Here is a 17,409-nt window from a genome sequence, read left to right on the forward strand (position 1 = left end):
AAAAAACCCCTAAGTCTACCAAATAGAGCATTTACAAATGCACAAAAACATGCCACTTTGGCTTTATGGGGAAAAATATTGTCTTCTAGATTAAAAAAAAATCTTTTAACATAAATAAGTTAGTATAATTTCTCAGTGTCTTTACAGAGTTATGTACACAGGTACACTTCAAACTTTTTTTTTTATTTTTACATACAGGTACACAGGCAATGTAGAAATACTGTTTAAAGATGTAGTATCCCTTTTCCCTCACACACAAACACTTCAGGAAGTGGGTCTGATGAGAAAACAACAATATTAGAGATTCAGAGCAAAAGCCCTCCAGATTAGCTAAAAAAAAAAAAAAAAAAAAAAAAAAGCACCCCACCACCCCCAGGAAATCAGGCAACATAACAACGGGATGATTCTACATGACTTTTACAGGCATTCAAATTTGCTATATGGATTGGGGGGGGGGGGGGGGGAGGGAACTTTTGCTACTACATAACGGAATCGTCACAGCTCCCACCTCTTCAGCTTAATGCAGTAGAAAAAATTTCACAAGTGGCCTGTAATAATCTGCTCTGAGCAGGGTCACCACGATGGTACAATTAAAAAAAAAAAAAAAGGAAAAAAAAAAGGAGAAAAACACAGTGGACCCACTTAAAGGGACAATACATCTTTAAGTAATAAAAAACCTACACTGCTTCTCTTCATACATTTCTTTCCTTGCTAGATTGTGAAAGCAAGTTCCAATAGTCACCCTCTTCCACTCCCTCCCCCCTCCCAACAAGGTTTATGTGCTACATAAGGTAAAAACTATATACACAGGTAGTACAATGAAGCAAATAAGGAAACACCTAATTGCACAATGCTACATCCAATGCTTTTAGAGGCAGGTCTTTTAAGAGTGCCTAAAATTTTAGTGTTATTGTTTGTTTGCCTTTTTTTTGTTGTTGTTGTGTTGCTGTTGGTTGTTTTTTTTTTCAGTGCTTGTACAGGACCTCCATCCCACGGAGATCGGCGATATGTATTTTCGTTTCCACTACAACTTTACATCTTCCTCGCTTCATCGCCCCCCGCCGCACCCGATGAAGGAGGACACGCACATCCTCCGCTCTGCGACGGGACGGAGACAGACGAGGAGGGGGTGGGGGGTAAAAAAAGCAGACGGGGAGGGAGAAGGCGATTAGAAACCGTCGAAAAGAAACGCGATCCCCGGCGCAACCGGTTCAAACCGACACGGCATCCCCGGGGCGGGCGGTGCTGCCCGGGCGGGGCCCCGCCGCTGCCCGCGCCCCGTCGGAGCCGGCACCCCCCAGCCCCTTCTCCCCCACCTCGGCGGGGAAAATGAAACGGCGGGACCCCCCCTCAGCGATCCGGGGCTCGGCTAGCTCTCTTTGACCCCCCCTCGCCCCCCCAAACAAGCGGTATTTGCATAGCCCCGCATGCTGACGTGCTCCGCCGCGGCTCACCCCAGCGGGACTAATTTGTTGCAACTTCTGCTTTACAGCTTAATCTCTTTCTGCACAATCGCAAATCGTGTTTGGAAACCTCGCTCCTAACCTCGGCTCCGAAACCGCCGGCGCAATTTACCAACTACTCCCTCCGCCCCAGCCCAAGCCTTAAAACAAAACAACAACAAGGATGGGGAGAGGGGGGGGAAGGAGGGGGGGGGGGGGGGGGGGGGAAGCGCACAACCCAGCTCCCATTAACCCGCTCTCGTCCCTTTGCCAGCGTCTAAAACCAAACCAAAACAACCAGGAAAAAAAAAAAAAAAAAAAAAAAGAAGAAAAAAAACCACCATGCCTTTTCAGTTTTTAAAGAAAAGTGCCCGGATTCCCCTTAGACCCAATTTCGGGCTTTTATTTCTCCCGGGCTGGGAGGTCGCCGCGAGCTGCGACGGCAACGCTGACACTGGAGGTGAAAAAGCATCGCGGGGGGGGGTATGGGGGTGTGGGACGGGACACACGACCCGCGGGCAGCCCCCCGAAATCCCCTGTCATCGAACATCAAGCACCCGCCGCGTTTGAAACTCCGTCCCTCCAGCCGCAGGGTCCGCGGGGGGGGCGGGCGGGGGGGGGGGCCGGGCCCGGCGTTGGGCGGGCAGGGTCGGTCCCACCGCGGCCTGGGTGAGGGGGTGTCCCGTCGCGACCCCCAATCCCAACCCCAACGAGGATCTTCGCTCCTTGTTTTGTTCTTTTCAAGCCCTGCGCGTCCCACCCCCACCCTCCACCACACCCCCATCCCCGAGCGCCGGGGGAAAAGCCACCCGTCCGCGGAGAAATGACCCCGGGGGGGACGAACGGGGGGGGGGGGGTCGAAGACACCCCCCAAAAGCAGGATACCCACGCGGTCACCCCTTCTTTCCCTTGTTTGCATCCTAAGGCCGGACCCTAGGGGGAACCCACCTAAACGCTTTACGTTTGATGTCTTCTCGGGCTTGATTTCTTGGGTGTTTGCTCCACTGAACTGGAACTGGGGGAGTCTTCTGAAACCTCTTCTTCTGTTGTGTTGGCTCTTTTATTTTGAGGAGAGGAATCTAGGAGGGGAACATTAAAAACAAGGCGGGGGGGGGGGAAGAGTGGTATTAAAATATTTTCCTTCCAGATGTTTGCTCGGCATCCGGGGGGGGTAGATGGGGCCGGGGGAGGGAGGGGGGGTTATTCCCGGATCCCCTTGTCAGCTCTGGGCTACGTGAGAGCGAGCAGGGGGAGGGGAGATGGGCTCCTCTCTAGGTAGGAGATCCAAGTTTCCTGTTTTCGGCTAAAATCCCTGTCCCTTTTTTGCTTCGCGGGAGCGTTACGAGCCGCCTCCCACCCGGGCAGGAGGTCGGGTTCCCCCCGAGGGGCGGCGAGGGGACGCGGAGGGGGGGGGGATGATCCTTGTTTTAAAGGCTTTTCCTTGCAAATCATCTACCGGCTCCCATTTAACGCGGGACCCCCCCTGGGACCGCAAACAGCCACCCAGGTTGGTTTTGGGGGTTTTTTTTCCCAGGCTGGGGGGGGGAAGGTGTTGTACACCGAGCCCCCCGCGACCAGGCCACGCGTGGGACGGGGCGGGGGGGGGCCGAGGGCCCCGGTGTCACCGGCCGCGGGGGCAGGCGGAGGGTTTCGCGAGGGTACGTTACCATCGGTGGCAGGTCTTTTCCTCTGCCCAGTGCACTGCTCTGCAAAGTCCGTCTGGTTTTCAGAAACATCAGTCTTTTGCTCTACACAGTGAGTGTCCTCTGAGATTCCCTGAGAACCGACAAAAACCACGGTTTGGCAATTCCCGTTTACATCCAAGCTCTGGCGGCCGGCGGACTTGCAGACAGCTTTCAGTAGCCGGGGGGGTCTGAAGTAGAAGTCGGGCGAGCTCCCTTTCTCCACGGCTTGCCACTCGTACCTGCCTTCCAGCGGCTTGTGATTCTGGAAATCGAAATTCCACTTCCTCTGGCATGCCTCCTCCATCTCCTGGCGGTGCTTCTTCAAGTCCCTGTTTAACTCTTCATGATTCACCGGCCCGAAGAGGTTCCTACAAGCTGACGGCTTCGGGTACTCCGACTGCCGGGCTTCCATGCGCTCCAGGGTAGGGCTCCCATTAGAAATACGGACGTTTGACATCTCCCCCCACCCTCTTTTCTTCTGGCGGCGGTTGTTTTGCTCGCTGCTCCCCCCCCCCCCCCCCTCTCCAGCCACCTCCTCCTCCTCCTCTTCTTCTCCGCCTTTTTATTTCTGGGCGCTCGGCGGGTCTCCTCCGCACCTCCTCTCCGCGCTGCTCCGCGTTCCGGCCGCGCCTCGGCCCCGCTCACCCTCGGCCCGCGGAGAAGGGGCGATGAGGTGCCCTCGCATAAGCGCCGGTCCGGGGTGGGGGAAACCCCGAAAGCCGCCGCCGCCGCCGTCGGGGAGCCCCGGGCGGGTTGGATGAAGCGGTTGCGCGGAGGGAGCGCGCAGGCGGAGGAGCTGCGCTGCCCTGCGCGGCCCCGGCTCCGCGCTGCGCTGCCCCGCCGGTGTTCGGGGCGGGGGGGAAGCCGGTGCTCGGTGGTGGTGGTGATGCCCCCGCCGCTCGCACCGCCGCCGCGTAGTAAAAGCGAGAGGGGGAAAAAAACAAGAGACGAGCCCTTTTCTCGGTTGCCCAATATGGCGATTGAAGGGAGGCTGACGAAGAAGAAAATGATTGACAGGACGAGTCTATTTAAACAGCCCGGCCAAGCCATTGGTTAGTGCGGCGGGCACCGCCCCGTCGGACCGGCCCCACCTCGCCGCCGCCGCCGGCTCTAAAGGTGGCCCCGGTCGGGCCGGGCCCGGCTGATGATGCCCCGCAGAGCTTTGGGGCGGGGGGGGGGGCGGGGGGAGGTGGAGGCGAGAAGGGCGGGAAGGCACCGCGATCGCCACCTCCCTCCGCAAAACCCGGGCCCGGCGGGGTTTATGTGTGTGTCCCCCCACTAACCCCCCCCCCCCCATCCCCTCAGACACCCGAGTCATGGTGGCGGCTGGTGAGATTTTGACGCATTCCTGTGACAGGAGAATCCCACCGCTCTGATTTTTGCCGGGCTGGGCTCTGGGGATGCAGTTCCCCCACCCCCCGAGGTCAGGGGTTGTAGCGGGGGGGGGGCTGTGTGTGTCCCCCCTCCCTGGGATATGCAGGGGGGAGAGCGGCACCCTGACCCCACAGCACCCCGACCCCACTGCAAGAGCCAGGAGCCAGGCTGGGGGGGCTCCCAGGGGAGGGCAGGAGGAGCACCTCTTGCTGCCTTCTCAGGACTAAGTGAAGAAATGGCTCTAAAAAAACCCCAGGGATTTCAGATCTCAGCAAAGAAGGGAAAGAAAACAAAAGCGTTGGGTTTTGTCCTGTTGGTGTGCTTGGAAGATTAGATGAGCCAAGTCACTGCCAGGGATTTTCTAAGCCAACTTCCTCGGATAGCAGGCACGGTGGAGATAAGGGCAGCGCAGTGTCCTCCTCTGCACCCTCCTAGTCTCCAGCCCCTTCCTCTGAAATCTTCCCTCACTAGGCAGGGCAGCCCCCTCGATGCGTGCAGGACGCTGCGGGTGCTCGCAGGTGCTGAAGGTTTTGACTTTTCCAGGGACCCAGATCCAGGGCCTGAATCTTTGGAGGGCTGGAGGCTCTTCACACTAATCCATCTGGCCAGGTCTCCTCTCCAAATTCTGGTTGAAAGGGGGGCTGCAGCAGTGAGGCACTATCTCAGCAAGGCAGGAATCCACACAACTGGGTTTAACTGGGTTTAACTCAACTGGTTTGGCCTTGAAGATGTGAAGCTTCGACCCTGCGCTGTCCTTACACACAGAAACTTGCTCTGGTTTGGGGTCTACGGGTTTGATGGGCCACTGAAACCTTTGCTGTGGTTGCTCTTGTGAACTGATACGCGATAAACTCTGCACACACGGGAGAGGGGACTAAACCATTCCACAGCCCAGGCCACAGCCATCATCAGCCCCGAGGCTGTAGCCCCCGGCCTCTGCTCACACCACTCACCCCAGTAATCTCAGTATTGCCAGACCCCGAGTTCAAAACCTGATGTGCACAGGCAAAAAAAGAAAAAAAAAAATACAAATGAGATTGGTTTAAAAACCACGAGGTTGAAATAAAATATTAGCCATGTTATTTTTATTTGTTTGCTGGGTTTTTTCAGCACTCAGAAGTTGTTTTCCAACTCTTCTCAGCAACCGCAAGTCCTAGCAATTCACTTACAGAAAATTAAAGCTGACATTCTCATGTCTGCAGGAGCTGAGGCTTTTTTTTGAAGTTGCAAGTCCATGATAAAACTGCTGGCAAAGCGCGGCCTATTCATCTGCTTTATTTGCAGGATTTCATCTTCGTTTCTCCAGGCTTTCCTGTCTTTGACTTCCATAGCCACCAGCAAGGAAGTGCCATTTCAAACTTCTACTCACTTTCTCTGTCAGGTGTGGGGCACTTGCCTTGTTTTGTTGATCTACACAAAAAGGTAATTGTAGGCTAAGAAAGTGATCTGTAAAATATATCTGGGGGTTCCCTGAAGACACCCCAGGGCTCACCCTGCCTGTGGTAACCTGCTGAATGTCCCACCGCTGACTCCTTAGATGAGGAGTTCCCAGTCTCTGCTCCCTGGAGTCACTGCTCGTCTCCTGAGCCCACAAAAGAAAGGCAAAACCCCTCGTGGGTTGGATGACGACGTTGTATCAGAGTAGAAACACATACCAGGGAGGAAAAAAAAATTTAAAAATAATAGGGTCCAAATATTGGAAAAGACTGCGTGCCCCAACCGGGAAAACGACCCCAGTGCGAAAGAGCACCGATTTATCTTGGAAAATAAGAAAACAGTTACTGTAGGACAAGAACTTCTTTTTTTTTTAAGGTTTTTTTTGTTCTGTTTATATCTCTTACAGCACAAGGGCCTGGGACTAAGCCCCTGGATGCTGTACAAGTATATTGAAAAGCAATAATTAAAGCCAAAGTGGGAGGGGGGGGGGCGCGAATAATTTAAGCCACTGAAGGAAGCAAACGAGAAAATGAAAGAGGAGCGGTCTGCGTCTTGGTTTATCCCTCTACTCCTTCTCCTCCATCACCCCCCCGCCCTTGCTCTCAGAGGGGCTGGGAGGAGGCAGGGGGTGTGCCCCGCAGCCGCGGTAGCTCCGCGCCTTTCCGCGGGCAGCGCAGCCCCCCCCCCGCCCAACGCTGGGGTCGCGCTGGGACAAACGATGGGGAAAGGGGATAAAATGAAAGACTGAAAAAAAAAACGAAAATAGCAGAGGGGGTGGGAAGCGGCTGGAGCATCCGCATCCCTGGAGCATCCGCGGCCGTGGGGACCCACCGCGACCCCCGAGCGCGGCCGGTGGCCGCGCTCGGGGGTCGCGGTGGGTCCCCACGGCCCTTTCGGGTTCCCCCCCCCCCCCCCCAGTGCGGTCTCAGCAATCCACCTTAAATCGCTGCGGCTGCAAAGGAGAAAAAGGCTGTGTCTGCAGCGACCTTGCCATGATCTAAAGTGTTTTGTTTACAGTCAGGCACCCCCGATGGCTGCAGCAAATCGTGAGAGAGGCAGGCGCCCGCCTGTAGTAGCAGCGAAGCGTGGAAAAAAAAAAAAAAAATACACACACACACACACACACACACACCCACCCACCCCACTAGAGTCCCGGAGTAAAGATCTGGAAAGATGAGAGCGCCATCGTCTTGCAAAAGAGGGGCACAGCAGCGAGGTTTGCGGAGGGGAGGCGGTTGCGCGGGTTTTGCGCGGGTTTTGCGCGGCCGCGCGGCGGGGTGTGAAGAAGGAGGGCCTCCAACCGCCGGTTTTAACTCGTTCTGTTGCCGTTTAAGATGAAGGTGCAGCCAAAAGATCGGCTGAGAGAAAGAAAGGAAAACAAACAACGACCAAAAAAAACCCCCAAACTCCAATCGAAACTCGGAGGAGTGAAGCGTGAAGGAGGGAGGAGTGTTTTTAGGGAGGTCTGGGAGAGCAATGTCGTGGCTTCTCTAACAGCCTCTGAGCACCCTGTCCCCTCTCTCCCCAATACCCCACTCCTCTCTCTTGTTGGGGCTTTTCCACTGGCAGAGCCCCTTGCTGTTTTTCTTTCCTCCAGAACCGCTTCGGCAAGCTTCCCGCCCTCCTTTTGGCCACCCTCCCTCCCCAGAACTTTATAAAGTTGTCGGGTGAACCAGCAAAGCACCTCTAAGCATCTGGGTTGTTTGGGATTTTCAATATTCCCTCACAAATACTGGGGAAAATTCAGACTAATACCCGAGCTCCTCCCCAGGCTGCGTCCTGCAGAGCTGAGGACCATTTGAAAGCCAAAGGCTTGAGGAAGTTTTGTTTCTCGCCCGCTTCAGCTGTTACAGAGCTGATGCTGTTTCCCCACACCTCCAGGTTTTCAGGCAAAATGCTCATTTTGAGAGAAGTGGGGGGAGGCCGCCCTGAGATTCGAGGCACAGGGCCCCGAGTTTTCACCCGAGTGCGCTGGGGTAGTCGCAGCGTGCTCAGCAGGAACCCTTCCCTCCTGGGCAGGATTAGGGCCCGGCGAGGTTTAGCAGCAGAGACAGCAGGGAAAGAGCCATTTGAAAGCCCTGGGACATCATCCAGCAGCGCCCGGGATGTTTAAGACCTTTTGCTCATTTGATGTAAACTCTAGAGGGAGCCTAAGGATAGAGATCAGGCCTGCGCCAGGACCCGGCCTCCCTCCCAACAGCATCCCCCCCACACACACCTTCCCGCCCCGGGCTGTGCCCCCAGGCAGGGTCCCCGCTCTCGTCCCTGCTGCCCAGCACTTTTGGGGGGCTCTGCCTGCTGTTCCCCCTGCTGCAGGTGGAGAACAGTTGTTCCCCGGGGGGGGGGGGGGGGGGGGGGGGGCCTTGTCACACACCCACAGAAGCCCTGGAAGGGTGGAAGGATCAGTTCAGAGGATTCTGAGCCCTTGAGAGGGCTTGGGGTACAGCCCAGCCATGTCCTTAATGTTGGTGTATTTTTTTAAAAAGCAAGAAATCTGTCAGAAATGTGCCCCAGTGCAAGGGGTTGGACCATCTCACCGCGCCGCAGGGCAGGTTAGACAAACAGGTATGTCTGCAGAAATTAAATTATTAGTACAGAAAGTTACTCATTCTTTTCTCTCTGCAGCTCTCTGCTCGTCACCACCCTTCCCTTGACCTGCTAAAGGAGCAGTCCTGAACAACCTGGATTTTATCTCAGGGATATGGTTCAGATCACTTTTTTTTGGGTTTTTTTGTTTTTTTTTTATTTTGCCCACAGTGCAAAATGAGAGAGAGCTTACACTGTTCTTGAAGCAGGTGAAGCTGGGAGCGTCCTACAGCCAGCAGCAATGACCCTTCTGAGTAATCAACTCTTCCATTTTCACACCAGGGACAAGGAAGAGGATGTTCATATGCAGTCCCTAAAAATAAACACACACACACACAATACACCATATGAACAAAAGCATTTTCAGGCCAGTCTAACTCCATCTGTGTAAGACTTCCCATATAATACATCACATAGCCCTTGCCACTTTGTTAGAACAGCAAATTTTTGACATGAGAATCTTAACTAGAGGCTTCTCATGGCAGCTAAACAGCCCCTCCCCTCCCCTCCCCTCCCCTCCCCTCCCCTCTCCTCTCCTCTCCTCTCCTCTCCTCTCCTCTCCTCTCCTCTCCTCTCCTCTCCTCTCCTCTCCTCTCCTCTCCTCTCCTCTCCTCTCCTCTCCTCTCCTCTCCTCTCCTCTCCTCTCCTCTCCTCTCCTCTCCTCTCCTCTCCTCTCCTCTCCTCTCCTCTCCTCTCCTCTCCTCTCCTCTCCTCTCCTCTCCTCTCCTCCCTCTCTTCACTCCCCTCCCTTCTCCTCTGTCCCCCCTCACCTTTTCCCTCCCTGCCCTTCCTCACTCTCACCCTTTCCCTTTCCCTTTCCCTTTCCCTTTCCCTTTCCCTTTCCCTTTCCCTTTCCCTTTCCCTTTCCCTTTCCCTTTCCCTCCCTGCCCTCTCCCTCTCCCCCCCCCTTTCCCTTTTTCTCCTTCCCTTTCCCCCAGTCACAGTGCCAGCCACACAGAACATTCTCAGGTCCAAACCCATCGGACAAAGCTCTCTAGTTCACTGCATGCTTGGCCTTTACAGTAAAACGAAAGGCCCTGGCGGCAGCAGCAGCTCTACCTCAGGCTGAAGACAAGCCCCGCTCAGGTGAAACACTTCAGGGAGCTCCAGCGCCAGGAGCACACCTCTGCACAGACCCCATAAAGCCTAAAAAACCACTTTACCCCCTCCCCCGGGTACGGTGAGGATTAACTGCTTTGTGTTTGTAAAGTCCGCTGAGTACAGAAAGTGCAGTGCAAGAACTAAGTAGTAATAATGATGATGAACTATTATTGTTACTACGAGATTAAACAGTTTTCCAGCCACTTGCTCCACGACCTACGCCTTTAAGAAAGTTTCTCAACAGATGAATTATATTCAGTGGAAATGAGTTGTTCTGTTTTTCTACAAAGCCTGAAGTGAACCTTTCTGGGAAGGGGATGATATTTTGTAGCAATGTTTTCTCAAGTACAATTCTTTAGGTTCCCAAGTGATGACACATTGTACAGCAACGCTCTTGGCACAAGGCGTTCATCTGTGAGAAGGGACACTGGCCCCATTTCTTAAAGCCATTCATTAAATAAAAACACCCTATGTCATATGTTATGTTCCTCTGAAATGTTTAAAGTTTTTAGCGCATGAAATCATATGGTGCCTGGGTAATTATTATTTTTTTTTTTTCCAGAATGCAGCACTAACCTCTAACTCAGTTACTGAGCACTGTTGGAAGAGCTTGTTATTTTTCGTTAGTGTTGTGTTTTGTTTTCATTTGGTAGGATCCCAACTTTATGCAATAGGCTTTTTCAGAACTACAGAACTATGTAAATGTGATGCTTACGACTGACCACAAAGAGGCCGCTCACCAAAAAAATAACCCGACACAGAAACATCTGCATCTGTAAGAATTTTAGGCATTCTGGGTGCCATTTACATGACAATCTAGCCCAGCTTTTTTTTCTTTTTCTTTTTTTTCCCCGAATGGGCTATATTAATTGCCTTAGGATCAAGAGGTCTACAAACATCTTCCTTATATAAACAGAGGAACTGGTCTGGCTACTTTCTAAACCCTTTAAGGGAGATGACCCATCTCACATAGCAAAATGATGGCATTAAGTAACTGATTACTATCAGAGCTTGAGATCTGAGTTCTGGTTCTGGCTTCCCTGGGTCATGTTATGCACGTTGCTGCAACTCTTGGCACCTACGTTTCTCCCCTCACCCTTTTCCTCATCTGTTTAGACTTTAAGCGGTTGGAAACGCTCTCTTTGTACAGTACTGGGTACAGTGGGACTTCAAGCTCAGTCAAGGGCTCTAGGTGCCAGGGTAATTACAAATGTAACAGTGCCCATTACGTTGTGAGCTTACCACATCTTGTTCATGTTAATCAACCCAGCAAGGGAATTAATTGTACAGCTCCAGAATGCACAAGCCAGGGCATTAACCTACAGACATGGTGTCATTACAGAGAAAAATTGAAAGTGGATTCTGCAAGCATCTGGCAAGAAGAAAATTGTTATGAGGTACGTGACAGGCACTTCAAGACAAAAGAAACCTTGTCATCCCACACTGGAACCAAACACAGCCTTTTGGGGGATACCGCTTAGGAAAAAAAAAAAAACCACCACCTAAGAACTCTAAGTTGATCTTCTCCTAAGCAACCTGCATACCAGGTTCAAAAGGATCCCCCCCTTTTCTCTAAGAATTTGCAGCCCAGTTGCCAGTAGCCAAAGGTACAATTCCTTGCTCCTCCCCAGAAGCACTCTACCACCATCCATCCCCACCAGTGCTCGTCCTGCCAGGGCAAGAGCCTGCTGAGCCCTATTAACCTAGTCCTGTTCACGGCTGATCTAAACCAGCCATGCCTAAAATAGTAGAGTAAGCTGGCAAGCCAAAAGGCAAAAATTATTTCACTGTAGCCAATCTATTGCAAAACACACTGGGGCCATGATTTCAGTTGCTTATGAGAAAGATGGAAAAAGAGAGGCCTTGTATTTACCAGCATGTGTTCTGGGTTTCCCTCATAAGGAGTTAAACATTTCTCGGAGCAGAGGCCTAATCTGCTGTGGTTTTTGACTCTAACTAGCTGCTTGGTTACTCCCTTTGTTCTGGCTGCCAGCAGCTAAACTGGGACATCGATTCAAAGACAAGTACCTGAAAGCATCCCTTTAAAGGATTTGCCACCTTGTTATCTCTAGTTTGAAAGGCTTTTTGAGGACAAATTTCACTTAAAAGGTTTGCAAAGGACACAGCATAGCAAATACTGTAGTTTATATTTAATAGCTTGCTTGAAAGACAACGACAAAACACAGCTGATACTATGAGAGGTCCAGGCAATTCTCCTTTTCTGCTGTTTCCCCCCGACCCCAAGTCTGCAACAGACAGGTGGGAGACCACAGCAGTAAAAAATATGGTCTGACTCAGTAACTGCTCTTCAGATCTCTATAACGAGGTCCTAAAATAAGTTCTTCTATTCCTAGTGGTCTCCAGTACTTGCAAGCCACATGCAACCTCTCAGAACTCCTCTGCCCTTCCAAAACAACCCAAACTACCAAAAATGAATCCAATCCCTCATCTGGCCTTGTGGGTGGGTGAACACTTTTTGAGCCTACAGTACCCTGTCGTTTCAAGAGAGCCTTAAGGACCTGAGAGCAGCCAAAGCTTCTCAGGCCAGTGGGGAGCCCTTTCTAATGTGCTCCTTGCAAGTATTCAGAGGAAACTATTAGACCTTGCTAGACCCTTCCTTCTGGTTGCCTCAACTCTGCTGTGGTTGGTTTCCTCAGCCCCAGAGTTAGAAACAAAAAACCCAACTCTCAGCACTCAGCAATCAAAAGAGGCTAGTCAGCCACCCACCAGGGCAAATTAAGCCTGCTGAGAACTCAGGGCCAACTCCTCAAAGGCATCCAGGTGTCTAAATACCTTTGAAAACCTGTCTCTAATGCTCTAGAAGATGGTTGGCAATAAGTCTTCTCAGGGTGCCTGGTGGGAAGGTGGAGGTTGGGCTCTAATGAGTACATGGCTCTGAGGGCACGAGGTCGCTTCAGGGTTTGAATAATGCTGAGGTTTCCAAAAGAGTAAGTGTTGGGGTTCTTTTTAATGTCTTCTGCTTTTTGAGACTTCCTCCTTATCCACAGGTACCAGGAACTCATTCTACTGGAAAGGTTCAAGACTCCCTAGCAGTAGCATGACTTCAGGACCACGAGCTTTAAGACAACAAGCTAAATGACACAGCAAAATAGTGAGAAGTGGTCACCCTGGGAACCGAGGTCCTCTTTGGCTACACAAGTGAAGGGTTGACTTCAGCTCTGAACATAAGACTGGGAGAGGCATTTGGGAAGACCTTACAAAGCCAGCTAATTTTTCTGCCTGTGAAAACTGTTTTGATTGAATTGAATTGATTTTAGGTTGGTACCACCCCTTCTGTGGATGCTCCTAAACAACATTTTACAAGTCCTGTTTTTGAGAGTCACTTTAGCACTAGGGCACCTCAACCTCATTACAATTGTGCAGATTTCCAAGGTCACATTCTCAATAATTACAGCCAGATCATGTAGCAACATCATTTTTCTGCCTGTGAAAACTGTTTTGATTTAATTGGATTGATGTTAGGTTGGTACTACCCCTTCTGTGGGTGCTCCTAACAACATTTTACAATAGCCATTTATTTCTTCTTACAAACTGTTTATTTTTGCAAGGGTGATTTAGTGGAATCTTTCAGTGAGAACAGCAGTATCCACTACAGCTTTCTTGCCTCCCTGCAAATTATTGGTAGAAAAAGCTGATGATAATGCTAATAAACTGGTTTTCTTTTGTACATTCAAATATTGGGCATCTGTAGCTTGGGCCCCGGGGGCTGGTTATTTCTGAACAATTTTACAGAGTTTGTATTTAATTAATAAGTAATTTGATTCTTTTCCTTTTCAGCTTCTAACAGGCGATAACAGCCTATACTTCAGAAAGTCAAGTACGATGCTTTCTTTTCCCCAGTAAGTACTTAGCTCTAGGCCTGGAAAAGGGCCAGAGCACACAGGGACACTGTTCCACAGTAACATTTTGTACCTTATTAAAAAAAACAACAACAACAACAACAACAACAGCCAACTCTCACATGAAATAAGATGTCTTTCTTTTCCTCCTTCCCTAAAATGCACAAATATTCGTTTATTCATGATACTTTCCATATAAATGCCTGCACACATACACATTCACCCTGGACTTTTCTGCTGAACAAATGATGTGTTAAGATGTCTTTTATTATTTTTATTCATTTAGTTTGGCTTACATCAAGCTACTATGAAAGATCCTCCATCTCAAGGTCTCTGGGGCAAGGGGTTTCTGGGTGATTGTTGCTTTGGATTACTTAAGTTTGGGGGTGCCTCTCTTAAAAAAATCTGCGGAACCCCATCGCTTTTAAGGTGTCTCATACTGGGCACCTTAAAGCTGAGAGACTGCTAAGTCACTCTGGAAAATATGGCCTGGAAGACTTCACCCATCTGTGCAAATACACCACAATCCAATTAAACTGTCAGACTTCGCAATTATTTGCAGATTTCCACAATCTGGCAGCAGCAAGCAGATACAGCCTATATTGCATAAGCGAGTTATTGCAAGTCAGGGTGCCCCACAGCCTGACAGAGCTCCCCAGAAATCTGGAGGAGAAGCAGATGGCACGGTGTGGTCTGAAGACGGGCACGCACCGCTCCTCAGTTTCAGGGGGGGCTGCAAAGGGATGGTCTCCAGCCCCAAAAGCCTGGCAACCCATAGCTGAGCTCCTGGCTCCAGCCCTGCCAGGGCATGGTTAAACATTACAATTTGCTGCACCATCCCCTTCACAACTTTGTTACAATGTCAAAAAGGTGATTTAAGAGGTTTCCACCCTTTGCCACCCTTGACCACGGCGTTCCCACCTCAACTTTAAGCAAGGTCTTTAAAATGAAACTGAAAAGTAAGAAAAGAAAAAAAAAAAAGAAGATTGTGAGGCAGGAATAATCCAGATGATTTTGCAGCTCTGCTGTAAACAGTTGCACTTTCACAACTGAGGAAGAGGGAAATGGAAGCCAAAAAGTGGTCTATAGCCCCAGGACTATTTCCCCAACCTGTCCCAGCAATACACCTGTGCTAATGCTTGTGATAGTGAAGCTGAGTGAGGGTTTGGAAGGCGAGCAGGATGATTTCTATGGCAGTGCCTCATCAGAGTGTTTGTAGGGGCCCAACTCCCGCTGCCAGACAGACCAAGGTACTCAAAGGCTCAAAAGTACTTGAAGTACTTTGAGTACTTAGAGTACTCAAAGGTACCTTAAATTCCAAGAAGGCTTTCCCCTAACAGCTGATTTGAAACAAATCACATTAGTTCAAGCTTCAGGCTAACGTCTGAAAAGATAGGCCTAAGCTATTTTAAAAAACCACAAAATTCTTAGGATCTGCTTCAATGTTGTATTTTCTTCACCATCACCATTTCCAGCTGCGCATTTTCACCCTGATTTCATCCTCCCCCTCAGTGAAGTAGCTGCTGCTGTTTGGCAAGCCATGGTTTAAGCTAGGTCCCTGAAGTGCCCCAGGTTAAATTCGCAATAAAGAAGGGATAGAGAGGGTTTTTTTAACACTTGGTGTAGCTCCCAGGTCTGGTTCAAAGCACAAACCCACCAGCAACTCTGCTGGCATGACCCAGAGGTTAATAGATGGTAGAGCAGGGGAAGGCACTGAGTCTTTTGGCCACTGTAGCATCCACGCGTGGCCCTAGGTGCCCAGCTGCAGAGGGGGTTCCTAGTCCCCAGCTGGCCGCGATGGGTCCCCGCGTTGCAGACTGTGGTCAAGCTGGTATTTCCATGCAACATGAGAGGGAGATACCCCAAAGCAAATGAGATGTTTTCGCTAGCTGCGAGGCTGCTGGATCCCACTGCCCTCCGTGATGTGGGCAGACGTGGAAGGAGGAGGTCTGCTGAAGCTCTGAGCAAGGACCCACGTAGGTTATTAACAGGAAAGACTGAGATGAAAAAGCTCTGGCCTGAAACCTGCCGCTCTCAAGGCTTGCAATAGTCACCACCCGTGGCTGCTGCAGCTCTCCTAGAAAGCATGAAACTGCAACAAACACCAAGCTCTGCACAAGCCTCAAAACCCACTGGAGGAGGAGACGAGGGAGGTGAAACCTTGCTACACTGCAGTAGCCTGTTCAGGACACCCAGCTCGGGCAGGTGAGTCTGTGCCATTTTGGTAGCCAGCTCTGGGCTGCAGGGAAGATAGATGCTTATTTCCTCTCAAGACCCACAGCCACGAAGGTGCCCAATCTCTTCCTTTCCAGAAATGAGGAGGAATCAATCCTTTCAAATCATGGCTGTGTCCTCTCCCACAGCACGGAGCCCATACAGCACCCCCATTTCAGGTCCCACCTGCGCCCCACCCAACAAGCTCTCTAGGGTCACCCAGCCTGGGGCTTCCTCATTGTTTTTGGGGATTGTTTCATGTTCAGGGACTGAAATTTAGATATATTTTAAGCAGATATAATGTTATTAATTCTATTTATTTGTTCTCATATTTAATTTATGTCATGCAAAATGAAAATATTTCACCAGAGGAGAACTAACAGACTCTAAGATCAGCAGTTCAATAGTCTTGTCCGAACCTCCATTTAAAAATGGATTCAAGGAGGATGATGTTCTAGCCATGTGGTGTAGGCATATCCATAGAAACAAGGGAGAAAATGGGCAAGAAACTGAATGAAAAAGCAGAAAAGTTAAAGCAAATAGCTCCTAGAGCATCCTTCTCTACTTGGTTTAAGTAGCTAAGGCTTTTAACCTGAAGGCTGGGGCTTGTCTCTGTTACTGCTGATTCTTCTTATTCCTGTAGAGTATCCTCTTGCCAGCTCCTGCATCACTTTCTGGGAATAAGCTGATCTCTTCTGGCAAGCAAGGGATCTCATAGTTTGTCAGCTAACAGTCCATGGAGGTGCAATTAGCATTGGCTCATCATTTCTGGGGCAGCTTCCAGTAGTCTGTAAAAATCACAATGGTCACGGAGGACAGGGCTCCAGTCACCTAATTTTAGACTAGCAATCCCGTATTAGGCAGCTCAGCTCACTTCCCCAGAAAATGGAGCACCATCAGAGGACAGGTCATTCCTCTTCCCTTGGACACCAACTCAGGATAGGTGAATCACCCTCTGGATATGCCCACGTCTGTTCTCTGTCTACAGGGAGTACCTATATGCGTCGTTCAGACTGGATGTGAACTTCTAGTCAGTCGAAGTTAAGCAAGTTGAGTCCTACCCATAGTGGTGGCATCTCCCCATGGTTTCCATTTGCAGCAGTACTGTAACAGATGCTGAGAATACATTAAATGCTTTCCTAATGTCACATTCCCATGTCTGCAATCATGGTAATTGCCTCAGTGAAGTTTTGCAATTGCAAACGAGCAGGAAGCCATCTGCAAAGGAATCTGTCTATTAAGATGTGGCCCCTACTCTGAAAGTGCTTGAAAAGCCCCAGCACATTTCTTGGGCTAAAGATAAAAAAAATAAAGGTCAGACTCCTGCAGCAATATGGAAAGTATCCAGAATGCACTCCAGTGATCCAAGGAATAGACTGACTTTTGCTTCAGGACTGTGCTAATTAAATACTGCTAACTACATCTGAATAGAATTAAGTCTAATTTAAGGCCCTTTCTGAGCTCCAGGGCAATGTAGGCTTGTCCTAAAAAAAGAAATTACCGACTGCTGACAACAGGTGTCAGCAACAGAAGCAGCTGAACCAGGGCTGAATGTGAATTAGCTGCAAGTGTAGACAAGGACAAACTAAGTTCAGCACTGTTTCTGCAGCCACCATGAAGACCTCGCTGGAAGCATGGAGGAACGTGGGGAGCAGAACAGATAAGAACCAGAACAGTCCCAAGTACAGCTCCCCTGTCAATGCGTGCAGA

General features: G+C 50.4%; 1 protein-coding gene and 1 long non-coding RNA gene across 8 annotated transcripts in view; both read right to left on the reverse strand.

Annotated features, from left to right (window-relative positions):
- Positions 1-162: 162 nt before the first annotated feature.
- On the reverse strand, positions 163-4,133 carry CDKN1B (cyclin dependent kinase inhibitor 1B). The gene is made up of 3 exons (XM_074872067.1): positions 3,110-4,133; positions 2,391-2,521; positions 163-1,098 (listed from the first exon to the last, which is right to left on the reverse strand). The coding sequence occupies exons 1-2, from the start codon at positions 3,582-3,584 to the stop codon at positions 2,400-2,402; spliced, it is 597 nt and encodes a 198-aa protein (XP_074728168.1). The 5' UTR covers positions 3,585-4,133; the 3' UTR covers positions 163-1,098; positions 2,391-2,399.
- Positions 4,134-5,569: 1,436 nt separating this feature from the next.
- Positions 5,570-17,409, reverse strand: part of LOC141944839 (uncharacterized) — a 57,698-nt gene continuing 45,858 nt past the window's right edge. For 6 of the 7 annotated variants that reach the window (XR_012629337.1, XR_012629339.1, XR_012629335.1 and 3 more), the window contains 2 exons: positions 8,718-8,837; positions 5,570-5,911 (listed from right to left, as the gene is read on the reverse strand). This is a non-coding gene — a long non-coding RNA (uncharacterized LOC141944839). Of the gene's footprint in view, positions 5,912-5,993; positions 6,084-8,717; positions 8,838-17,409 lie in introns of all 7 variants that reach the window. The other variant, XR_012629338.1, reaches the window with a different exon arrangement.

The sequence above is a fragment of the Strix uralensis genome, chromosome 5, assembly GCF_047716275.1.
Source record: "Strix uralensis isolate ZFMK-TIS-50842 chromosome 5, bStrUra1, whole genome shotgun sequence".
NCBI classification, from domain to species: Eukaryota; Metazoa; Chordata; class Aves; order Strigiformes; family Strigidae; genus Strix; species Strix uralensis.

Bases quoted from the DNA above. Each gene is read 5' to 3' on its own strand.
- CDKN1B (XM_074872067.1), bottom strand. From the start codon at position 3,584: ATGTCAAACGTCCGTATTTCTAATGGGAGCCCTACCCTGGAGCGCATG. The intron at 2,522-3,109 runs GTAACGTACCCT...TTCCCCTCCTAG, and splicing joins GAAAAGACCTGCCACCGATG to ATTCCTCTCCTCAAAATAAA.